General features: G+C 65.7%; 2 protein-coding genes across 6 annotated transcripts in view; one reads left to right on the forward strand and one right to left on the reverse strand.

Annotated features, from left to right (window-relative positions):
* The first annotated feature begins 72 nt into the window (after positions 1 to 72).
* Positions 73 to 4,316, forward strand: IGFLR1 (IGF like family receptor 1). Of its 5 annotated transcripts, none has more exons than XM_042852777.2 (8): positions 73 to 161; positions 609 to 824; positions 1,188 to 1,377; positions 1,584 to 1,689; positions 1,796 to 1,955; positions 2,108 to 2,212; positions 2,735 to 2,827; positions 2,901 to 4,316. In XM_042852777.2, the coding sequence occupies exons 1-8, from the start codon at positions 149 to 151 to the stop codon at positions 3,209 to 3,211; spliced, it is 1,194 nt and encodes a 397-aa protein (XP_042708711.2). In that variant the 5' UTR covers positions 73 to 148; the 3' UTR covers positions 3,212 to 4,316. The 5 variants fall into 5 exon arrangements, with proteins under 5 accessions (XP_042708711.2, XP_065430247.1, XP_065430245.1 ...); XM_065574173.1 differs by having other exon boundaries at positions 104 to 250; positions 581 to 824; XM_065574174.1 differs by having other exon boundaries at positions 114 to 278.
* The window catches only part of KMT2B (lysine methyltransferase 2B), a 37,233-nt gene continuing 18,046 nt past the window's right edge, over positions 4,220 to 23,406 (reverse strand). Inside the window, 33 exon segments of the mRNA XM_065574172.1 lie at positions 4,220 to 5,274; positions 5,914 to 6,043; positions 6,334 to 6,417; positions 6,547 to 6,654; positions 6,911 to 7,088; positions 7,353 to 7,427; positions 7,605 to 7,742; positions 7,999 to 8,096; positions 8,188 to 8,286; positions 8,550 to 9,811; positions 9,813 to 9,934; positions 10,223 to 10,441; positions 10,846 to 11,000; positions 11,563 to 11,641; positions 11,817 to 11,937; positions 12,163 to 12,321; positions 12,834 to 12,971; positions 13,223 to 13,329; positions 13,725 to 13,846; positions 13,965 to 14,038; positions 14,329 to 14,436; positions 14,554 to 14,646; positions 15,203 to 15,387; positions 15,763 to 15,876; positions 16,211 to 16,328; positions 16,446 to 16,541; positions 17,280 to 17,426; positions 17,695 to 17,808; positions 18,468 to 18,566; positions 19,035 to 19,129; positions 19,341 to 19,589; positions 22,459 to 22,514; positions 22,842 to 23,088. Coding sequence (XP_065430244.1) covers positions 4,999 to 5,274; positions 5,914 to 6,043; positions 6,334 to 6,417; positions 6,547 to 6,654; positions 6,911 to 7,088; positions 7,353 to 7,427; positions 7,605 to 7,742; positions 7,999 to 8,096; positions 8,188 to 8,286; positions 8,550 to 9,811; positions 9,813 to 9,934; positions 10,223 to 10,441; positions 10,846 to 11,000; positions 11,563 to 11,641; positions 11,817 to 11,937; positions 12,163 to 12,321; positions 12,834 to 12,971; positions 13,223 to 13,329; positions 13,725 to 13,846; positions 13,965 to 14,038; positions 14,329 to 14,436; positions 14,554 to 14,646; positions 15,203 to 15,387; positions 15,763 to 15,876; positions 16,211 to 16,328; positions 16,446 to 16,541; positions 17,280 to 17,426; positions 17,695 to 17,808; positions 18,468 to 18,566; positions 19,035 to 19,129; positions 19,341 to 19,589; positions 22,459 to 22,514; positions 22,842 to 23,088 — 5,465 coding nt within the window. The 3' untranslated portion in view covers positions 4,220 to 4,998.

The following is a 23,406-nucleotide window of genomic DNA, read 5'->3' on the forward strand; positions in this document are numbered from 1 at the left end:
CTGGGTAATCCCCATGCGGTTAGTAGTGCTGAGTTGACTGGCTATATCTGCCTCAGCTGACTAGTGTTTTTCAGGATGGCAGGAAGTGTGCAGGGTGGAGACGGGAAATGGGGGGCAGGCTGGGGGGAGGCAGCACCACGGAGTCCACATGCCTTACAGAGGTGAGCAGCGAAGCAAACACACGTGCAACTCGCCAGCCCATACGAACGTGGGGGAACAGCAGGAAAGAGGATACACACGCCGGGCAGGAGTGAGAGCCTGGGGGACAGCTGGGGCTGGTAGGGTGGGATATCGGGGGGGCACAGTTGGTGGGATTATGGAGGGTGTGTGGGGAAGGGGTACAGGCCAAAGGGGTGAGCTGGGGGGGGAGGGGTACAGGCTGTAGGGGTATGATTACTGGGGCAGGGGCTGAAGCAGCCAGGGGACCTGTGGGGAAGCAGTACAGGTGGGGAGGGTTGATGTGAGCTAGGGGGTTATGGGCAGCTGGCAGGGGGTGGTTGGGCTCAGGGTTAGCTGGGGGGCATCAGTAGGGCAGGGGCTGCGGCTGGGGGAGGGAGTAGCTGTGATGTGGGGGTTACAGCCCCGCCCCACATTCTCCCCTCTCCCAGGTCCCAGCACATCCCAGCCCTCCCCACACACGGTCCTTGCCATGCTGCTGCCCCTGCTGCTCTGCCTCCTGCCCAGTGCCCTGCTGCCCCCTGTCACCTCCACGAGGGCCCGGAACTCCATGTCCAAGAAGTGCAGCCACCTGCACTACTGGCACCAGAAGGCCCAGGCCTGTGTCCCCTGTGAGACCGGCCTCGCAAACCATGTCCCACTGCATGGTGAGTGGGGGGGGGAAGCAGAGAGGGCTCACCAGGGGGCGCCATGCTGTGTGGCGGGGGGCTCACCAGGGGGCGCCATGCTGTGTGGCGGGGGGCTCACCAGGGGGCACCATGCTGCGGGGCGAGGGGCTCACCAGGGGGTGCCATCCTGTGGGATGGGGGGCTTGGTAGGGAGTGCTGTGGTGTGGGGCAGGTGGTCAGCAGGGGGCCCCAGGGTGCAGGGTAGGGGGGCGTCGTGCTGCAGAGAGCAGGGCAGGGGGCACTGTGCTGTGGGGCAGGTGGTCAGCTGGGGACCCTAGGAGGTGTGCTGTGGGGTGCAGGGTGTGGGTCCGGGGGCTCTGACTCACTCCACGGTCTCCCCAGGACTGGAGTTCACTGTGAACTGCGGCATGAGGGACACAGGCGGCCGCTTCGCAACTCCCAGCCAGGAGTGTCCCTCCAAATCCTTCAACGATGGGCGATTCCTGCTGTGCCAGCCCTGCTCCCAGTGCCCGCCCGGCGCTGAGCTCAGCCCCTGCACCCGCCTGCAGGATGCCCGGTGCTGCCCCCCCGGGTATGGCAGGGACCCACCTTGGCTAGAGCAGGGGCTGGGAGTCAGGGTGCTGGGTTCAATTCCTGGGCCTGGGAAGGAGTGGGGCCTAGTGGTTAGAGAGCTGGGGGGCTGGGCACCAGGACACCTGGGTTCTCTACATGGGGGGGGGGGGGGGAAGGGGGCGCTGCTCTTTGCCCTGTTTGACAAGCCTGCTCTCGGCTCCGCAGGCAGCGGCAGGGGCCGGATGGGAGGTGCCGGCCCCGGTGCTGCTTCCCTGCCGAGCAGTGTCCCACTGCGCTCCTGGCTAACATCGACTGCAACAGACCAGCGGAGGTAGGTGCCGGGGGGGGGCTGGGAGCCAGAACTCCTGGGTTCTATTCGGACTTGGGCGGGGGGTGTCAGATGTGTTCATTCCCTATTGCATGACTCTGCCTTTCAGGCTCCCGGTGCCGAGTCTCCTGCCTCCCTCCCCCCGTGCTGGCCTGGGGCCTCCCCGATGTCTTCAGAGGTACCGGGGGGCCCTGGCCACGCCCCGGGCTCTGCTTCGGCCCCCACCTCTGGGACCCCTGGAGGGCCCGAATCCTGCAGCGACACGGCAGGTACGTGGGGTCTGCAGCGCCCCCTGCTGGGCCAGACCGGGGCTGGAGTCACAGAGCGCTCCCCCCACACCCTGTGCCCACAGTGCCCCCTGCTGGCCACGGCCAGAGTAGCCAGGCGCTGTTCCCGTGACCCACTGGCGCCCCCATTGCAGGCTACGGTGGGTATGTCGCTGTTCTGATGCTGCTGCTACTGGTGCTGCTGGCTGGGGCCTTCGCTCTCATTGTCTGGACACAGCGTGGCTGGTGCCCCCACCAGGGTGAGTAACCAGCCAGCCCCACGGCTGCCCGTGCTGGAATAGACCCCCAACTCCATCAAGCCCCTCCCCCTACTGAGGGCCCCCCCCAGAGAGCAGGTCCCACCCACTGCCCATCAGGCTCCTCCCCCGTCCCCCACTCCCATTTTCATTGAACTCCTGAGGCAGAGGCTGGGAGGAGCCTGCCCCCCTTGGGAAGGGGCAGGGTCTACTCTGTTCTGGGAAAAAGAACAGGAGTACTTGTGCCACCTTAGAGACTAACACATCTGTTCTGGGAGGAGCTCCTTGGAAGAGGGGAGGGGCCTGCCCCCAGGGAAGGGTTGTTCTAAGCACTAGAAGCCCATATGCTGGGGGCAATGCTCCTTGGACAGCAGCTGGGGCCTAGCGGGGGGAGGTGGAGGGGGGCGGTGCATGTGTGAAGCTCTGCTCCATGAGCAGTGGGCAGGGTTCTGGTAGCTGCGCAGTGCTCCCCTTGGGCTGGGGGTCCAGGGCCCCAACCCTCACCTCCTCCTTCTGCCCCCACAGCCTCCAGCCCCATGGCTAAGCCCCATCTGCTGCTTCACCCCCAGAGTGCAGAGGAGACATCTGGCACCATAGCACCCACCACTGGCCATGCAGGTAGGTGTGGCTCCCTTCCCCCTACACCCACCCCTCCCCATGTCCTAGCTCACCCCCACTCTGTGCCCCATAGGCCTGTGGGGGGCACCACTGCAGCACCTGCTGGACGACGCGGACGTGCTAGAGGAGCTGATCATGCTGCTGGACCCCGAGGGCAAGGCTGGGGGGGGCACCCGGCACCTGGCCGCCCGTTACGGCCTCTCAGCCACGTGGATTGACTATGCCTATTCCCTGCGCAGCACACGCAGCCCCCTGCGCGCCACCCTAGAGACAGTGGCTGCCCGCCAGCCCGATGCCACACTGGGGCAGCTGGCCGGGCTGCTGGCTGCCATGGGGCGCAAAGATGCCCTACAGGTGCTGGAAGGGGTGCAGGTGGGGGTGTGAGCTGCCTGCCTGGACTGACACACAACCCCCCACTCAGACCCCCCTGCCAACCACAGGAAGGAAACAAGCCAGGACCTTGTTCATGCTGCCCTCCACTCTCTAGCTGCGCCACCTTACTGCTACAGCCCCCCTCCCCATGGCCAGGGTGGGGGGGCAGGCCACTGGGGTTCCCATCTATCCTCCTCCACAAGAATCGCAGAGCACAGGGCAGTTGGGTTCTCAGCTGCTAGCCTCTCCCTGAGGGGGGTGTACACCAAGAACCATCAAGGAGTGTAGTTACATTGAAGACCAGGACACCTGGGTTCCCAGGTGGCTGGGGGCAGATGTTAGAGCAGGCCTGGCAACTACACTGGAGGAGGGTTGAGGGTCAATCAGCCAGAGGGGCTGCCCTCCCCAACCTAGTCTCAGAGCCCCTGGTGCAGCCGGTCACATCAAAGGCCAGCAGGAGGCACCAAAGCCACATTGGAGACCTTGACACTGCTGCCCAGCCCAGGAGACAGTAACTGACACAGGACAGGAGCATCTGGATAACGGCCACACTGCAGCAAACCAGGGGGACAGCTCACCCAGCACTGAGATGCAGCCACCTCTGGGGTGGGGAACAGCTGCACATAATGGCACATGGGGCCAGTCCCTCCAATGAACCTGGCCCGAGCAGCAGGCACCAGCCCTGAAGGTGTCTCGGGAGTGAACGGACGCTGCCTGGAAGCGTGAGACTAGGGAGGAATGGAAATAGGTCCCACCCCCCTCGCCCAGCATCCTCCTGCTTGTGTTAATGGTGACTTTGGCCAGAGCCAGGAGGTGGCAGCTGGGGAAGCAGCAGGGAGCTGTGGCTACCCCTGCTCCAGGCCTAAGCCAATGGAAAAGAGGAGGCCCTTCTACAGAGCAGGGGCAGGAGCTGGTGCAGGCCTTACCCAGCAGGGGGCAGTGTGCCCAGACCCCATTTCCCCCCACTCATGTCAGCATCCCCCCTTCCCCTTGTACTGACCCAAGGAAGAGCGCAGCATGTGAAAATGGCCATTTATTTAAAATTATACCAACGGGGCGGGGCCAGGGGCGTGGGGCTGACTCACCGCTTTAAATAAAAAAGTGCATAGAAAATAAACAGGTTTAGAAACATCTGTACAAATATCTACAGGGTTGGGGGACCACTGGGGGGCCTGCCCTGGCCCCCCACCCCCCACTCACACCCTCCCCGTACAAAAAGGAAAGCAGGCCCCAGGCCAGAGCTGGGAGTCCAGACTCAGGAGGTGGGGGCTGGACAAACTCACCCCCCCCCCCCCCGCCACCACACACACACACACACACCTCGTGCCTCTGCTAGTGCAGATCAGCAGGGGGGGTCATTGTGCTCCCCTGCTCTGGGGCAAACCCCACTAGCCCAGCCCACATGGGCTCTGAAAAAGGGGGCAAGACCGTGTTCCCCAAGGGGCCTGCCCCAAGTCAAGTCTTGCTCCTCCCCACCCAGGCAAGTGGGGCAATTGAGGGGCAGGAGCCACAAGCTGCCCTGGAACGGGGGGTGGGTGGGGGGGAAGGGGGAGATCACAGCAGAGGAGTCTGGGGCACCGGGCCCTGCCCCCAGCACTGGCAGTAGGGGCCCTTCCTCCCCAGGCCAGTGTCTGGGGGTGTCGAGCAGCTGGGCTCCCTTGCCCCCCAAAAGCCCAGCACTGGGCTGCTGGGGGCCTGGAAAAGGAGAGGATCAGGGGGAGGTAGCAGGAAACCAGGGGGCTCTGGAGAGGGCTGATCCCAGCTCCCAAAGGTGGGCGCCCCAGGTAGAGCAGTGGGCGCTAGTTGAGGAACCGGCGGCAGCGCTTGGCCCCGCAGTTGCAGGGCAGCTTGGAGCCAGCGTCCTCGATGGGGAACTTGTAGTCGTAGGTGAGCTCCTCGCCACGGAAGATGCGCCGCAGGGCGAAGATCACGATGTGCTTCTGCCCCTCCACGTGGATGACGCGCGAGTAGCAGTTGGGCTCGCACGAGTGGTTGATGAAGCGGGCAGCGTTGCCGTGCATCGTGGCGTCCACCACGTCAAAGTCGTCAATGCGGAACATGTAGCAGCCGATTCCCTGCAAGGGGGGGGGGGTGGGTCGCGGGGCGCCCCATGGCTGCTGCTGGGCCTCCGAGCCAGCAACCCCCCCGGCCACCAGCCTCCACCCAGCCACCCATCTCCTGCCCCCAGCACCAGCCCCCAGCAGCCCTCCCCAGCCACTCCTCCCCACCCCCCAGCCACCCCTCTCCTGCCCCCTGAAGCAACCCCTCCTGATCCCCTGAACCAGCAACCCACCCCCAGCAACCCCCTGGCCACCAGCCCCCACCCAGCTGCCCCTCTCCTGCCCCCAGCACCAAGCCTCAGCATCCCCTCCCTGAGGCGGCAACCCACCCCGAGCAACCCATCCCCCCCAGCCGCCAACCTGCCCCTAGCAACCCCCACAGCCGCTCCTGCCCCCACAAGCTGGCAACCCACTCCCTGCAACCCCCACAGCCCCAGCCTCCACCTACCTGAGCCCCAGCCTCCACCTACCTGACCCCCAGCACCAACCCCCACAGAGCAGCTCCCCTCCTGCCCTCAGCCCCTATGGACCAGCCCCCCAGCAGTCCCCAACCCAGCTCCCCCAGCGCTGACAACCTCCCCCCAGCACCACCATCCCTCACCCCGCAGATAGAGCCTTTCGCAGCAAAGCTCCCCCAGCCCAGCCCCCCCGCACCTTGCCATCGTAGTACTTCTCGCGCTTGTCAGTCAGCACTGAGCGGATGACGATGCCCGAGTACTCGATGACCATCTCACCCGCATCGATGGTGCGTTTGCAGAACAGCCCGCGTCCGTGGATGGCCGACCTTGGGGGGGGACGGGGACACGAGACAACACAAGGTCAGTGCAGGAGCCAGACCTGGGATCACAGGCAGAACATGGGGTGGGGGAGCAGGCAGTGCTAGCCAAGCGCCACAAGGAAACGCCCCACCGAGCGGGGCAGGCAGCGCGAGCCAAGCAGCGAGCATCCCCAGGGCAAACGGAGCAGGGTGAGTAGGGGCACCAGCTGTAGCCAGATGCCCATCTCTGCCCCCCTGTACATGCTGTGTAAGAGCGGGGCCATATGCCAGGGCTTGGGATTGGCTGGGGCCATTACCTGTACACGCCCACAGCCTCCTTGGAAGTTCTCTTGAGGTGCCGGAAGCGCATGGCCATGGGCAGCTCCAGGCTGGTGGCTCGTCTGGGGAGAGCAGGAGACAGAGCGGATCAGAACCGAACCCGCCCGGTCACAGAACCCAGGAGTCCTGGCTCCTAGCCCCTCCCCAAGCCAGGGAGGGAACCCAGGCATCCTGGCTCCCTGCACCATTACCTGGTGGATTTCAGCTGCACCTCATCCTCCTCCTCATCATAGGTGCCGCCCTCAGGCAGTGTGCGATGCTGTGACGCCAGGAAGTTGAACATGTCAAAGGTGCATTTCCTGGGAGGGGGGGTGGGAGGGCAGGATTAAAGCACCATTGACCCCTACCCTATTCCCACCCACATCCCTGCCTGGATCAACCCTGCACCCCCCACCAACCCCCATCCCGTTCCTGACAGACCCCTCACCCTCCTACCAGCCAGGTCGCCAGCCCCACCCCCAAGGCTGGATACCTAGTTTGAGGTGTCTCCCCCGCCCCCCCCCCCTCCCCATGACCGAACCTGCCCCACTCAGGTACACGTCTCCTCAGCCCCACCTGACGTAGACCTCAGCGCGGGCGCAGCCATTGGGGTTCAGGGGCAGCGGTTCCTCCTCCTCCTCGTGCTGGTGGTAGCGGAACTTGTACTTGTGGCAGGACTTGGCGCCGTGCAGCTGCTCCACCAGGAAGGTGACGGCATCATGGTGCATGCCCAGCAGGCGCACCCCGTTCATGCCTGGGGAGACCTCCAGGCATCAGAGACCAGCTTGGCCATGAGCCCTGCTCCCTCCCCAGGAGTCCTGGCGCCCAGCACCTTTCCCCCACCCCCGCTCTAACCACGAGCCCCACTCCTGCCCAGAACCAGGGAGAGAACCCAGGAGTCCTGGCTCCCAGCGCCGCCTGCTCTAACCACTATACCCCACTGCACTCCCAGAAGTCCTGGCTCCCAGCCTCCCTGCTCTAGCCCACAAGACCCCAGGCCAAGGCTCCCCACACTCACCAGCAAATGACAGGTGCTTGAGGCGGGCATTGGCTCGTGCCTCCTGCACCTTCTCAATCACGGCCTTCCAGGCACCTGGGGAGAGAGCAGGGGAGAGCATAAGCCCCTGGGCTGCCTGGCACTCCCACAGCCCCAAGTCCTGCCCCTCCCTGCCCCCAAGCCAGCCAGTCCTCTCCCTTGGGGACTGCTCAGAGCCAGCACCCCCTTGGAGGGGAAAGGTCCCGTGTCCCATGCGCCCACCCACCCCCGTACCATCGATACTGTCCGCCTGCACGCTGAGCCCATCCTCACTGCTGATCTCGAAACATAGGTGCGGCTGGCTCTTGGGTGGCGCCTCGTTCTCCTTATCCTCACAGTACAGGGTGTCCTCATCAGAGCTCGACAGCTCCCCTGGGGGCAGAGAGTGAGGATGGGGCAGGGCGGAGGACGGCTGGCCCTGGCTCACATCTCCAAGACACCTTCCACAATGAAGGACGGGCACCCTGCTCCAATCCCAGGCCGCACTCTGCCCCTCAGCCAAGCCCTGCAGCATGGCATCCCCCAAACCCCCTCAGAGCATGGCACGATGCCCCAACCTCCCCACAGCATCCGCTCCCTCTGCCTTGCTCCTCGTGGCACAGCCCCATGCTGCCCGCCCAGGCAATACCTGTGTAGCGATGCCACGTGGGCTCCGGCAGAGGCTCCAGGCTGGGATCCGGCATGCGGGGGCTGCACTCCGGGGCCAGAGAGGGATCCGAGGGTGACCTGCAGGAGGCAGTCAGAGGGAGCTCAGCACACATGGGCCACCGGCCAGGAAGATGGGACAGGGTGGGGGGCCAGCAGGGCTCACACTCACCCTGTGCTGCCCCCATCGCTCAGCTCCGCCTGCTCCTTCAGTGCCACCAGCTCCAGGACGCTCTTCACCGAGGGGGTCTTCATCCGCACCCGGCCGGGCCTGCAACGCCAGCACAGCAGTGGGCTTAGGGGGCAGTGGCGGCTGTGGGTTGGGACTAAGGGGCCCTGGCAGAGCGGGGCAGACTGTGGGGAGCCCAGGGGTGGGATAGGAAGGGGCTGTGGGTTGAGATTGAGGGGCACCAGCAGAGCTCAGGGGGGCAGGGCTGAAGCACCCCATGACACGCCCTTACAAAGAGACATGTGCTGGGCAGCTGTGTCCCAGCATGCACTGCTCCCCACGGCTTGGGGGGTGGGGTCACCTACCCGGGGCCCTGCGGGGGGCCGGCGAAGCCGTTCCTGCTCTGGCTGTCAGGGGCACCAGCTGGCGACGCAGGGGGCAGCGGCTCCTCATCTTCCTCCAGCTTGGGCCTCTTGGGGGGGGCACCAGCGACGGCAGAAACCCTCTTGGCACTGTTGGGGAACTGGTGGGGGTGCGGCTGGGGCGGGGGGACAGGCAGGTGGAGCAGACCTGAGTTGAGGGCCAAGCGCTGCAGCAGGCAGGGCTGGGTCAGTCCCAGCGAGGGCGTGACCAGGGCTGAGGGGCCCAGGGTGAGCTGCCCCCCAGCACCTGATGGCTGCAGCACATTCACCATGGGCACCATGCTGAGAACTGGCGCTCGGATGGTCCAGGTGGGCACTGGGCTCCTGGCCATGCCCAGCGGGGCTGCAGCACGGAAGATCACTGTGCCCAGGCTGGCTGGGGGCTGCGGGGGCAGAGCCGGGCCTGGCTTGGCGGGGGCGCCCGGCCCCTCCAGGCTGCCCCCAGCCGGCGCCTCCTCCCCACCCTGCATCTTGACAAACACCTGCCCCAGCTTGTTGACCAGGATGACCTTGGAGCCAGGCTTGGGGGGGGCAGGCACCTCGGGGCCCAGCACCCGGACCCCCGGGCTGCCTGGCACCCAGCCCAAGGCACGGGCCGGCTCAGGCGCGGGGCCTGCCTCGCTGCCATTCACGCTGGGCTCCGGGGCCTTGCCCTCGCCCAGGTTCTTCAGCACGAAGTCCACGATCTCCGAGGGCAGGTCCTCAGGTGGGGGGGCGGGGCCAGCCGACCCCTGCTCCACTCCTGGCTCTACCCTCTTGCCATTGGCACCCCGCCCCTCGCCCTCCCCATCGTCCACCCCATCCAGCTGGTCGATGTGGGGCAGCGGCAGGTCCAGTGGGTACGGCGCCATGTCCAGGTCCCGTGTGACCACGGTGGGGGGGAAGCGAAAGTAGTGCCCAGTGCCCCCGGCCCCTTCTTCCTCTTCATCTTCGTCGCTGGGGCCAGCCAGGGGCAGGCCGGGCGAGGAGCAAGGCCCCCGCCCCTCACCCCCCTCGTGGAAGGTCTCATCCAGCAGGCTGTCGTCGAACTCCAGGTCCGAGACATTGAGCTCATCGAAGGCCAGTTCGGGGGGCAGCGCCGGGGGGGAGGTAGGTGGGCCGGGCCTGGCTGAGGTAGGGGGGTGCTGTGGGCTGCTCCCTGGGGGAGCGGCTCCTGCCCTGAGAGAGGTGGGGCCCGGCGGCCAAGTCCTGGCGGGGCGTGGGGGGGGAGGGGGCCCGGCGGGGGGGTGGGCGCGGTGAGAGAGGGCTGTGGCGCCGGGGGCGGCGCAGTGGTGTGAAGTCCGGGTCGCCCACTGTCAGGATGTGGTGGGCCATGGACGACGTGCTGCCTGGGAGGGGAGATGAGCGGTTAGACGCTGGCACCGGGTGGGGGGACACCCCGCATGCCCCTCCCAGACAGGATCAGACCACCAGCCTCCAGAAAATAACACCCTCCCCATCCCAAACCCCACACAGCGCATCCCAGAATCCCCTGGGCCACAGCTTCCCCCCCCTTACACACAGTGTTTGTCTCCCAGAATCCTTTGAGAGGCCGGGCCACAAGCAACAGCCCACCCTTCTCCCTCCCCTCATAGGGCAGCCGGCCCTGCCCCTCACGGCCAGGCAAGGGCACTTACCGGGTGACGGCAGCGGCCGGGAGGAGACCCCAGCCAGGGGTCGGCGCGTTGGTGAGTAGTTGGGCACTTTGATGCGTGCTCCGGCCAGGGAGCGGGGCACAGAGGCAGTGGCTGACTCAGGGGGAGGCAGGGGCCCTGGGTTGCGTGAAGGTGAGTGGCACTCTGGTGCCAGCATGGCAGGTGCTGCGCCCAGGAGGTGCGGGTCCCCGAGGTGAGAGTCTGAAATGGGAGCAAAGACAACATGCTAGCTAGAGCAGGGAGCCCCGACTGCACGGCCCCGGAGACAGCACCAGGACATGTGCCTGGCGCGGAGATGCAGCCACCTCTGGGGCAGTGCTGCTGGGGAACAGCCGCACATAACGCCACACTTTGAGCTGAAAGGAGTCTCCCCTATCTGCAGCAGCAGTGGGTCTTTTATCCTCTGCCAGGGTGAGAGGATGGCTCCCAGATAGGACATAGGGGCTGGTGCACCAAGGTCAGCCCCGCCCCCGAGGGAGGGAGCGCCCCACCCAGAACAGGCCTGGCTTGTGCAGGGCCCACAGAGCTCCCTTGTGTAGTGGCAGAGTGCCCCCCACTCAACCCCAACAGGGTCAGCCCCCCCCCCCCCCCACCTCACCCCTCACCTGTGGCAGGACTGTGCGCGATGGTCTGGTTCTCCTCCAGCCCCCCCAGCAGGTCTGGCTCCTTCTGGCTCAGCTGGGGCCGGCACTCCAGGATTCGGCACTTGTACCAGCAGCGCCTCCGGGCATCTACCGTGCTCCAGTACAGCCGGGTGCACCTAGCAGGAGAGGGCAGCTGGTGAGCTGCCAGAGCATGGCCATGGGGGCCCTGGCACCACCCAGAGCCACCTGAGCTCTGGGACAACACAAGCCAGAGACCCCACCCCAAGCCCAGCTGCAGGTGTCTAGCTAAAGCACCTCCCCGAAAGGTGGCCGGGCCAGGTTGCTGCACCATGCCTTGGACACTTCTCCCACTGGCTGCCCCCTCCCAGATGGTGCAGCCAGTGATTGCAATGCGCCTGCCAGGGCACCGTCCCACAGGCTGGACGCCTGTGCTCCCAGCAGGAGCAGCCAGACGGGTCTCCACGTTAGCTCAGACAGTGCTGGGTCAGCACCATACGCATCCATGCCACCCTTCCCTTGGGCTGCTAGTTCAACCCTCCCGTGGCCGCTCCAGCATGGCCCCAGCCGCCCGCCTGGCCCCCCAAAGAGGGGAATGGGGGGCTGGAAATTGGGGTGGGGTACACAGGCAGCCCCAGGGTGGGGGGGGTTCACCTCTGTAGCACACACACTTCATGGTAGGGAGCCAGGGGAGCACTGCACCAGGGGCCAAATACTCACTGGTAGCCGACAGGGAAGAGACGTCCCTCGCACTCCGACAGGTCCGTCAGCAGCCCCAGACTGTCGATCTTGATGGAACCTAGAATAGGAGACAAAGTGAGGGTGTCCGCACACACCTGGGGCCAGATGAGAGCTGGCGCCCCGTGGAGGGGGAGGCCACATGCCCCATTCCCCACCCCCAGTCAGCCAGTCCTCTGCTCTGGGGCCGGATGAGAGCCGGCGCCCCCTAGAAGGGAGAAGCCCCCCACACTCACCAATCATCATGTTGACGGTGTCGGGTTCGAGGCCAACCATGAATTTCCTCTTGAAGCTGATGCCCTCGAAGTCCACGTAGACCCGGCGCAGCACGTCAAACCCGTCCTCGGTGACGATCTCCTGGGGTGGGCAGGGGGACGGGTCAACAGCTGGGCAGTGCGCCCTTGCCTGGGAGCCGTTTAGCGGGGAACCCCCGCCAGGTCCAGCCTAGCCAGAGGGACCCCCGCAAACACACCATGGGGCCCCAGCCCTCAATCTCCAGTGGGGATAGCGCCTCATAGCCCAACCCGCCTGGCTCACAACCCATAGCCCCGCCCCACAGGTGCCCCTGGTGTGGCCCCTCACCGTCCCATCCAGCAGGTCCGTGTGCTTCTGGCAGAAAACTTTCTTGTCCTCCTGGAAGGTGCAGCGGCGCAGGCGAGCGCACATGAAGTGGTAATTGCTGAGACAGGCCGACAGGCAGCAGCCCACCGTGGCGCCAGTGCGCTGGCAGTGCTCGCAGCGCTGGGGGCACAGCAGGGGTAAGGGGGCAGTGCTCGCAGCCTGGCCTGTGCCAGTGCAGAGGGGAAACAGTCCCCCCGGCCTCAGCCCACACCCCCCAGTGGCAGACAGGCCCTGCCCCCCCCCCCGGCTCCTCAGCCCGCACCCCCCCCCAATGACAGACAGGCCCTGTCCCCACCCCCCCACCGGCCAACAGGCCCTGCCCCCGCCCCCCGGTGGCAGACAGGCCCTGCCCCACCCGGCCTCAGCCCCGCGTCTCCCCCCTCCCCACACACGGCTTCAGCCCGCCCCGGCAGCTTCAGCCCTGCCCACCCCAACTGCCCCCCCCACCCCCGCAGACAGCCCCCCTCCAAAAAGTCTCAGCCCTAGCCCCCCCCGGCAAACAGGCCACCCACCTCAATGGGAGAGCCACAGTCCTCACCCGCTCCCCCACGCCATAGCCCTGCCAGCACCTCAGCCCTGCCCCCTCACCCAGCCAGGGCCGACTCCCTTCCTGCAGGGCCCTGCCCCCTCACCATCTGGCGCCCCCGCACCACAGCGGCGTGCACGTTCTTCAGGGACCCATCGTTCTCCTCAAAGACCTCAGCCGACCAGATGGCGCAGTTGACGTGGGTCCACTCGTTCTGGCCGATGTACAGGAGCCGTCCCGCATCCTGGGGAGGGGTGGAGAGCGAGGGGTCAGGGTCAGCACCACCAGCCAGCAGGGGGAGCAAAGGGCAAAAATGGGGTTCTGTCCCAGCCCCCGCTACTTTAACCATTAGCCCCCACTTCCCCCACCCCGAGCAGGGGACTGAACCCAGGTGTCAGAGCCCCACAGGCCACGCTCCCTTGGATCCCCAGTGGCCCAAGGCCATACGTTCAAGGGCTGAGGACTCCCCCAGCCCTGGCGCAGGCTAGGGCTTACCTTGGAGGGGGCGTCCCCGTACTGGAGGCACAGGGCGCACTGACGCTTGTCCTCAGCGCCACTGCCCAGCCCCTGCTTCACCAGCACCACCTCCTGGTCCTTCCCACCTGCAGGGAGAGGGGTGAGAGCTGCTGGGGCGGAGACCCGATGGCGGGGAGGGGATGGGGGGGTAGGAGAAAGGCCCTAGCAACACACATGGAGAGGGATCACGGAGTTCCTTCCTACCCACCCAGCAGCTGGCCCAACTCCCAGGCCCCACTCCCCCAATCTAACCCACCAGACCCCACTCCTCTCCCAGAGCCAGATCCAGATCCCAGGAGTCCTGGCTCTCAGCCACCACCACCCCTCCCGCCCCCCGCTCTAACCACTAGACCCCACTTCCCTCCCATTGCTGTGGAGAGAACACGGGAGTCCTGGCTCCCAGCCCCCACTGTAACCCCCTCCCCTCCCAGAGCCAGGAACAGAACCCAGGAGTCCTGGCTCCCAGCTCCCCCGTACTCACTGGTGCCCGTGGCTCCGGGTGCCAGCTGGCCGTTCTCGGTGGCGCTGGGCTCCTCGGGCCGGCGCCACTGTGCATACATGTGGTCGGAGGAGGGGGGCAGCACGGCGTCAGGCAGCATGCCACTGGGGGGGGGCAGAGTAAGAGCGTGACGGCAGGGGAGCCGGGGGCAGGGGAGTCCCGCAAGCCCTCCCAGAACCCCATGAGGTCCCTGCTGCCCACACCCCTCCCCCCGGTACTCACTTGGGAAGGCAGCTGTGCCGCTGCCAGCGCTTGGCGTCCTGTGCATTGAACCAGCTGAACGAGCGTGCCATGAGCTGCGGGAGAGAGCCGAGTGGTGGGGGCTGCACAGGGGTGCCGGGGAATGCTTGCCACATTCACAGGGTCCCTCAGCCACCCCCATGGGACCCCACCCACTACTTGTGCCCCCGAGTCACCCCCACGGGGCTCTGCTGCCACCCCCCAGCATCCACCCCCTGGGGCCCTGCCCACCGCTGCTGCCCCCCCAGCCGGACCCACAGGGGGCCCAGCTGACCTGGAATCCTGTCTCGCTTCCCATGCTGGGTGCATGCCATGTGCAGCGCCCCCTGGTACTCCCCTGCGGTACCTCAATGTAGAGCGCCTTGACAGAGGGACCGCCCTGCTCCTCCTCGAGGCCCTCACGCTCCTCCAGGTGCTGCAGCAGGATGCCCACCACGTCCTCGCTGAACCCGTGCTGGGGGGGAGGGGGGGAGGGAGAGTGACCGTGGGGTCAGGGCCTAACCACTGCCCCGCACTGCCCACCGCCCCCCACCTTCCTTGCCCCCATCTGTGCCCCGCACGGCCCCCTCACCACGGAGCTGTAGTGGCCCTGTTCGAAGAGCTTGCTGACGGTGCGCAGGTTGCAGGGCCGCCGGTGCACCTTCACGCCATCGTCCGGGCAGCACTGCGGGGAGACAGGGGTCAGCACCCCGGAAAGCCACAGGTCGCTGGCAGGGGAGGGTCTGCTCCCTCCAGAGTCTGTTCCCTGCCCCAGACCAGGATCCCCCCGCACAGGCTGAGACTGATCCGCCTGGCATGGGCCCTGTGCGCCTGGCACCCAAAAACACGCCCCCACGATCAGCTCCCAGCCGGCTGCCGGGGGAGGAGGGGGGGTGGGGGCGCACCAGACAGTGTCACTGCAACAACATGGACTAACGGGAAAGGGGGATTAGGAGCCAGGACACCTGGGTTCTATCCCCCCCGCTGGGAAGGGTAAGGGGACTTGTGGATTCCAGGCGTGCTGGGAGGGGAATGGGGACTGGTGGGTTAGAGGGGAGGCGCTGGGAGCAAGGGGCTGAGGTCTCTCCTGGCTCCGGGGCGCAGGGCCGTACCTGGGCGCACTGCAGCAGGGGCTCGGCGTGCTGGGAGGGGACTGGGGACTGGTGGGTTACGAGGGGTGGGGGGGGCCGCTGGGAGCCAGGGGCCCAGGTCTCTCCTGGCTCCAGGGCGCAGGGCCATACCTGGGCGCACTGCAGCAGGGGCTCGGCGTGCTGGGAGGCCAGCATCCCCTGCAGCACGTTGCGCAGCCCCTTGCGGAGCTCCGAGGTGAGGACATCCCGCCACTTGGCCTTGTCACTGCCAGAGCAGGGCCGGCAGGTGTAGACCACGCTCTCTGGCAGGCTGGACAAGATCTCGTAGTCCTCGTCTGGGGAAGAGAGCAGAGCAGGTCAGGCAGCCCCAGCCCCACGCAGCCTCCCATCCCCGGCGCAGGGAGTGAATGGGCCAGCCATGACCAGTGAAGCAGGGCCAGGGCTTAGATGGCAGCCAAGGCAAAAGGGGTGTGCGGCAGATACTGAGGGGACACACTAGGGGGTGCTGTGACGAAGGGGGCAGGGCTCTCCCTAGCCAGCAGGGCCAGCCCCGATGCCCCAGGGCAGCACTAGAGGGCACTGTGGGGAGCGTTATGCTGCAGGGGTCAGGATGGGGGCGCTAGGGGGTGCTGTGCTGCAGGGCTCTCCCCAGCCATCAGGGCCAGCCCCGACACCCAGCACAGCTCGCTGGGCAAAGTCCCCAGACTGACCTGATAGCCCCTCGCATTTGGCGTGAACCCAGTGCTCGCACTTAGCGCATTGCATCATCTTGCTCTCGTAGTCGTTGTCCTCGTAGCAGTGAGAGCAGATGGGGCAGTAGTTACCTGGGGGGCAGAGGGGTTAGTGCTGCACACGGGGCCAGCACCCCCAGAGGGAACAGGCCCCATTCCCCACCCCGAGCCTGCACTGGGGCCAGATGGGAGCCAGCACCCCCTGGAGGAGAAAGGCCCCACGCCCCATTCCCTGCCCCCCTGAGCCAGCCAGACCCCGCCCTGGGGCTGGATGGGAGCCCGTGTCCCCTGGAGGGGAAAGGCCCCACGCCCCATTACCCCCCCCCCCCCCCCCCCGAGCCAGCCAGTCCCCGCTCTGGGGCTGGATGGGACCCTGCGTCGCCTAGAGGGGAAAGGCCCCGCGTGCCCCATTCCCTGCCCCACACACCTTTGTCATAGAGCAGGGAGCAGAGGGGGCAGAGGCTGTAATCGTGGGACCACTCCGTGTCCCAGTTCTTCCCTGGGGCAGCCCCACAGCTCTTGCAGCGGATGCAGGCAGAGCAGATCTAGGAGCCAACAAAAGCATTAGTGTGTGGGGAACCCCTACCCCACCCCCCCCAAATCCCAGGATAGACCCCACCCCTTTCCTCCCCACCCTGGCATGGTCCTGCCCCTGCGCTCACCCAGCCCCGCTTCTTGCGGATGGGCTTGCTGGGGTAGTTGGGGCCCAGGCAGGCTGGGTGGTAGCAGTTGCGGCAGCGCTCGCACTCCAGCAGTGGCTGTGACAGGGCAGAAAGGAGAAGGCAGGTGTGAGAGACAGATGGATTACGCCCCCCTCCTCAATTCCCCCCCGCTGCCCCGGTATGGACAGCACTGAGATGCAGTTGCCTCTGGGGTGAGGAATGGGGCTGGTCACCCAGGGCCCCCTTGTCCGGCTCCCTCTGGGGTGGGGCAGAGGGCTGGTCACCCAGGGACCCTTCACCTGGCACTAAGACATGTCCCTGCTGGGAATTCCCAGCTGCCCGGCATTGCCAGGTTTGGGCAAAAACCAAAGCAGAGTCCTGGTCACTTTGCCAATGTGGGGGATTTCAGGGAGCAGAATGGGATCACCCAAGGGGAGACTAACGGCTTCACACCCGGCTTTTGGCGGCAAAGGACTGTATGTAACCCAGAGGACTCAGGTGGTGGGTGTACAGCGCAGGGGGAAGACGGACCTCAACGCTGGGCATCAGAGCCAGCCCCAACTGCCAGGGAGAGCCACCACAACCCCTGCAGCACAGCGCCCCCTAGCGCTGCCCTGGGGCATTGGGGCCAGCTCTGACTGGCAGGGAGAGCTCCTACCCCACTCCCTGTAGCACAGCATCCCCTAGCGCCGTTCTAGGGCATCAGGGCCAGCCCCAACTGCCAGGGAGAGCCCCTGCCCTGCTCCCTGCAGTACAGTGCCCCCTAGCACCACTCTGGGGCACAGGCTAACGCTGCCTGGAGGGAAGGGCCCCAACCTCTTCCAGGGCACCTACCTTGGAGACCTTGTTCTTGCGCCCGCACACATGGCAGAATTTGCAGCGACGACAGCACCAGTTCTCCTCCTGCTCCCGCTGCGGCTGCTCGTCCTCCTCCAGGCAGAACACGTGGAAGGGGTCGCAGCAAACCTGGCAGAACACCAGCTGGGGAGGGGACGGGCCGATGAGATGGCTCCGCTCAGAGCGGGAGGGAACCCAGGCGTCCTGGCTCCCAGTCCCCCTGCCCTCAGAGCCAGGAGGAGGGAAACTGGTGTCTGGGCTCCCAGGCCTCCCCCGCCCCAACTACTACTACTACTAGACCCCCCCACCTCCAGAGCGGGAGGAACCCAGCACCCCCTGCCCGCTCTAACAACTAGACCCCCTGCCCCCAGAGCAGGGAGAAAACCCCGGCATCTGGGCGCCACGTGCTCACCTCATGGAAACCCTTGCTGGCGCAGAGCAGGCACATGAGCTGGGCAGTGACAGACACAGAGGTCAGGATGCTGAGCCCCCCCATCAGCCACACATTCTCCAAGTCACAGTCCTCCTGCAAGAGACAGTGCCCACCCCACCAGAGCTGTGAGCCTCTCGCCCTGCCCACAGACGGCTGGCTGGGACCACATAAGCTGGGGCAGCAGCCAGGGGCACAGAGCCATGCCACCCTCTGGACCCCCCCACCCCACAGGATCCCGGTCACACCGTGGGGCAAAGGCTGAAGATTTCACTCACACTCCCCTACGCCGACCCCATGGCTCAGCGGCGCCCCCCAGCTCAGAGGGCAGTGGCACACGAGGGCCCTGGCAGCACAGGGACCAGCCTCCCCACCCCCGATGCAACCATGGGGTGAGGAACAGCCAATGGGCACACCTGAAGGGGGGGCAGGGCATGGCGACCCTCTGGACACCTGAGGGAGGGGGTGGCACCCTGCCAGCTCCCAGAGGGGCCTGATCACCTCCATTCCCCAGTCCCCTGCCAGCCCTTCCTCCAGCCCTGCCCGGCGGGGGGGCACCGGCAGCAGAAAGGGGCTTCATTCCTTTGCCCCATCACCCATGTGGGACTGAGCTGCCCTGTGTCAACACCTCAAGGGGAGGGGGCTGGAGGCTCGCTCCGAGGTGTGGAGCCAGTGCGGACCCCCCTCCCGCAGCGGGGCCAAACTGGGTGCGGATTCTGCCCGATGCTGGGGACGAGGAAGAGCTGCCCCCTCACCTTGAAGTCAACGCGTAGCCGGTGGACGCCGTCAGTGGATTTCTGCTTCCCGTTCCAGCCGTTGGGGAAGGAAGGGAATGAGCCGGAGGAGAGTGTGTCCTGGGGGGAGCAGGGAGTCAGTGTGTGTGTGGGATGGAGGGGGGAAGGGGGGGGGAGGAGAAGGCAGGGGACCTGCACCCTCTAGGGGGCACCAGCGCCCATCTGACTCCAGGGCAGGGGACTGGCTGGGTCATAGGGGTGGGGAAAGGGACACAGGGCCTTTCCACTCTGGGGGGCGCTGGCCCCGATCCAGCTACAAGACAGGAGAGTGGCTGGCTCATAGGGCAGGAAACCAGCCAGTGAGAGCTGTACCAGTCATGTGGAGGCCTGGATGGAACAAGGTGGGGTTCTCCATCCTGGCAGACCCCTGCCTGCCCACCCACAACTAGCCATGATTGTGGCGGAACTGGGATCCCCGTGCCCCATGCAAGCTCCTCTCCCTCTGCTCTGGGCCTGGGTCCTTTCAGTGCTGGGGTGTAGGGGCATCAAACCCATACACTGCCCACTCTGTGGCCGGGGCCACCTCACCTTCTCCAACCGCCTCCTCGCCTTGAGCTGTACGACGGGCTGCAGCGGCGTTCTCCGCGGTCGGCTCTGCTCCTCTGCCTCCATGGGGAGCAGGTCTGGGGGGGGGGGGCAAAGAGATGGTTAGAGGGCCAACCAGCCCCAGCCCCCACCCACTGCCACAGCCACCTCCCTGGCCCTGGCCCCTTTGCACCCCAGAGCCAGGCACCCAATACACAGGTGGGGGAAAACCAGCAACCTGGCACGGGGAGAAGGTAACCAGCCCGTATGCGGTGGAGGGGGGACAGAGGTCCCAGCAGGGCGGCTCACCCGAGTCGCGGGAGGGCTTCCTGCGGGGTGTGGTGGAGCCGGGCCGGGGCTCGGCGTCCGAGTCGTCTGTGGACTCAAAGATGTCGTAGGAGGGTCTCTGCTTGACACAGCGTCGGGCCGACTTGCGCTGCAGCAGGGCCTCCTGCTCTGCTGTCTCTGTCGCACCCAGCATCAGCTCCCAGGGTGCCGGGAATTCCTCCTGTGAGTCCTCCGAGTCCCGCGCTACCACCGGCTTCACCACCGTGCGACCTGCAGGCAGCAGAGACACACAGACATGGGGCCCAAGGCACCGCCAGCCCCATGGAGCCACCAGCCCCACCGCCATGCGACCTGTGGGCGGCCAAGAGACACTGAAGCAGGGGGCCCATGGCACCGCTGGCCCTGTCACTGTGTGATCTGCAGGCACCAGTCCCACCACAGGGTGGCCAAGAGACACAGCCCTACAGCATCACGCCACCGCCAGCTCCACAACCACACAAACCACAGGGGGCAACCAAAACACAGACACAGGTCCCATGCGCCATGGGAGCAGCTCAGAGACACAGACAGGCCCCAGACACTGATACGCAGCAGTGCTGCAGCAGCCCCCCCCACAGCCCGGCGCCTCTCAGGAGGTCGCAGACCCATCCACCCCACCGAGCACCACATATGCAGCAGCCTCCTGAACTGTCCCACTGTGGCTGCTCTCAGCACCCACCTCCAGCCAACACGACCACCCAGCTCATGCCTGCCTCCCACACTCAAGATCTCCCCTCACCCCCCCATGGGACCAGGCACCCGAGTGAATGCTCGGCATGCTGGGCTGGGACCAGAGATCACACCCCACCCCATTGGGCTCTGTACACCCCCTCCACCCCCACCCCAAACACTGACCCAGATGCTGTAGGGATGGGCCCTGCCCCAGGAGCCTGTGACCTGCAGACAGAGCACAGAGGAGGCAGGGGCCCCACATGGGGAAGTGGGGGAGAGAAGGGACAGGATAGAACACAAGAGTCCTGGCTCCCAGCCTAGTGCTGGAGCAGGTCTGGTTTTGTGAACAGCTTCCTCCCCTCCCACGCCCTGCAGGGCTCCCCTCCCCTGTCCCATTGATATACACCCCAGGACTCCCCTCTCCCCGCATTCACACATCCTCAACACCCCTCCCCCATTTACACACCCAGCACCACAGACTCCACCCCACCCGTTCTCTCTCAACCCCCCCCCGCCACACATGGCTCACAACCACACACAGATCTCCCCCTTCCCCTCCCCCAAGTACATGCAGCCCCCCCATTCCACTCCCCCTCCCCAAGAGGCTGGGACCCACCCATCCACCTTGAGCCTTCCCCCACTGACAGCAGCACAGAGCAGCCTGTCTGCCCCCCAGCTCAGGCCCCCTCCCCAGCTCCCCCCCAGGTACCTGCTGCAGCCTCCTCCTGCCCCCCAGCTCTCCCTGCCCCACCGTGCTGGAGGGGAACCCCCTGGCAGGCTCGCTGCTGCCCCACGGAGCTGGGTTCGGCCCCCTGCCCGGCTCTGGGTGAGCTGGGAGGGAGGACAAAGGACAGGGCGGTGGGGCTGGGCCAGTTTCCCTCCTCAGCCACAGGACAGGTGGGGAGGGTTGGGCTACCCACAGCAGGATGGGTCGGGTGCAGCGCCCACAGATCCTGCCCAATCTTAAAAGCTTCCCCCTCCCCTGACAGGCCAGGTGCCACACAGATTCAGCAGCCCCTACAATCTAAGCAGTCAAAGGGGTCCCAGCAGCACTGAACACCCAGCTCTCCTCCAACGCCCCCATTCACAGATCTCAAAGCACCCCACACGGTGGGGAAACTGAGGCACGGGGCGATGACAACTTACCCGCTCACCCAGCGGGCCAGTGGCAGAGCTGGGAACAGAGCAGAAGTCTCCTGGGTCCCAGCCCAGGGCTGTATCCGCTAGGCCACGCTGCCTCCCCAAGCTCAGCAATCCTTGGCCTCAGAGCAAACACCCTCTGGTGAGTTTCCTGGCCATGCCCTGGTGAAGACATGCAGCCCCGCTGGGCCCAGCAGTGTCACAGGGCCAGGGTGCCCAGGGCCTTTCCCCACAAGGATTGCGTGGCACACGTGGCCAGGTAAACCCCAACCCTGACTGGCCACTCACGCACCATCCTTGCCAGCAAGTTCTCAGAACCTTAAGAAAGGTGCATCAACTTCAACACTATGTTAACTCTGAACCTTAATCAACATGTGTCATCTTTGCTGCTGTGTTCACTCTGAACCCTAACAAGTCCATTATCCATGAATGATGATAATAGTCTGGCAACCTCAGGTTGTGTTAACCCTGAACCTTAACTGTCATTGTGTTAACTCTGAACTCTAATGAGATGCCACTGCAGCCTTGCTACTTACGACCTCTGAGCATTTCCTGGACAGGGTCAGGGGAATGGAGCTAGCCGGGGAGGTTAGACATATGCAGAACAAGGGGTGTCCCTCCTGAGGGGGACAGGGTCCTCTCTGCGAAACACATGAAGATGACATTGGCGATCTAGCAAGTGAGAACTGCAGCTCCATTCCAACCCCACCCTGCACCAACATCCACTAAATCCAAGAATTCTGCAAGGACAGCTTCTAGATTCACAGCCTGGCCCATGGGGGGGGGGGGGGGGGGGAGAGGAGAGGAGAGGAGAGGAGAAGAGGAGGGGAAGGGGGCAAGCATGCAGGCTGCTCTCCCCTAAGCCACTGGCGGTTCCACGCTGCAGGGAGCAGGGGCAGGGCAGGGCCAATGCCCCAGGGCGATGCTAGGGGGCGCTGGGCTGCAGGGGGCAGGGTGGGGAGCTCTGAAGGTCCCTGGAACATGCAGCTCAGAGCCTCAGGATGAGCTCCAGGCTCTGCCATGGCGGTTTTGCTGTAGTAGAATGGGGTATGGGCCCCAGATGAGAGTGGGCGGGAAGAGAAAGGACCACCCCTCCCCCCCCACACACACTGCCTGCAGCGCTCAGGGTACAAACCCAGGGTAGGGGGGGTCTGCAGCACACAGGCAAGCCCCAGGACCCTCTAAAGGTTACTCAGAGAGACACTGGTAGAGCCAGGGAGAGAACCCAGGAGTCCTGGCTCCCAGGCCATGCCCCCCGCCCCCCAGGCTGCAGCAGCACTGGCATTACCTTTCTTGGAGAGCCGCTCCATCTTGCGCGCCTCAATCTTATCGCACTTGCGGTACCTGGCAGGGCAGAGAGAGCCAATCAGAGCGAGGGGGCCACGGGTGCAGGAGGGGGCAGCAACACGCAGGGTGTATGTATGTATGTATGTGTTTCGTCTATCACATGTGATGTGCAGGGGAGCTAGCAGAGGAGCGAGTGCATTCACACAGTGCTTTGGGGGAGCACTATACAGGGAGCTCCGGCAAGGTGACCTGACTTGCCTTAAGCCACAGAGGGGCACAGGAGTCCTGGCCCCCAACTCTCCACTCTAACCACCACGCCCCATTCCCTGCCCAAAGCCAGGCTGGCAGCCGGGCGCCCCGCCCCCCCGCCCCGGGGACACTCACACACAGCACTGTTTCTTGGTGTTGGGTCCCCCGAACTTGGGCTTGTCCAGGCAGTTGACACAGGCCCCGCAGTCCTGCAGCTTCAGACAACCCTTGCACTTGCCGCAGCGGGTCATGCGGTTCTTCTTGCCTGAGTGATGGTGGTGGGTGGCAGGGCGGCGCGTGGAGGGCGGGGCTTTCACTGCCACTGGCTCCACCTTCCCCCGTCGTGCTCGCCCACCCTCACTCTCTGAGGCCGAGGAGGTCTCTGCGGGGCAGACAGCAGGGGGGTTACCGGGGGGCACCCCGGGCCCCACCCCGTGCAGCATAGAGCTGCCTACAGGACAGCACCCTGTAGCCCAGCGTCCCCCTCCAAGCCCTCCCACCCTGCCCCCACAGCATGGCACCCCCTGCCAAGCCACCCCATAGCACAGCAGCACCCCCCCGAGCCCTCCCACTCCGCCCCCACAGCAAGGCACCCCCGCCAAGCCACCCCATAGCACAGCACCCCCCACCCCAGCCCTTCCACTCCGACCCCGCAGCATGGCACACCCTGCCAAGCCACCCCCTCCTGCCCCTCCCAGAG

Source organism: Chrysemys picta, chromosome 20 (assembly GCF_011386835.1).
Source record: "Chrysemys picta bellii isolate R12L10 chromosome 20, ASM1138683v2, whole genome shotgun sequence".
Lineage (NCBI taxonomy): Eukaryota > Metazoa > Chordata > Testudines > Emydidae > Chrysemys > Chrysemys picta.

What these genes read in the sequence shown, in the direction of transcription:
- IGFLR1 (XM_065574173.1), top strand. Translation starts at nt 149, where the DNA reads ATGCCTTACAGAGGTGAGCAGCGAAGCAAACACACGTGCAACTCGCCA. An exon ending in GCCCGGTGCTGCCCCCCCGG is followed by an intron (nt 1,378 to 1,583) that starts GTATGGCAGGGA and finishes TCGGCTCCGCAG; the next exon opens with GCAGCGGCAGGGGCCGGATG. An exon ending in ACCCACCACTGGCCATGCAG is followed by an intron (nt 2,828 to 2,900) that starts GTAGGTGTGGCT and finishes TGTGCCCCATAG; the next exon opens with GCCTGTGGGGGGCACCACTG.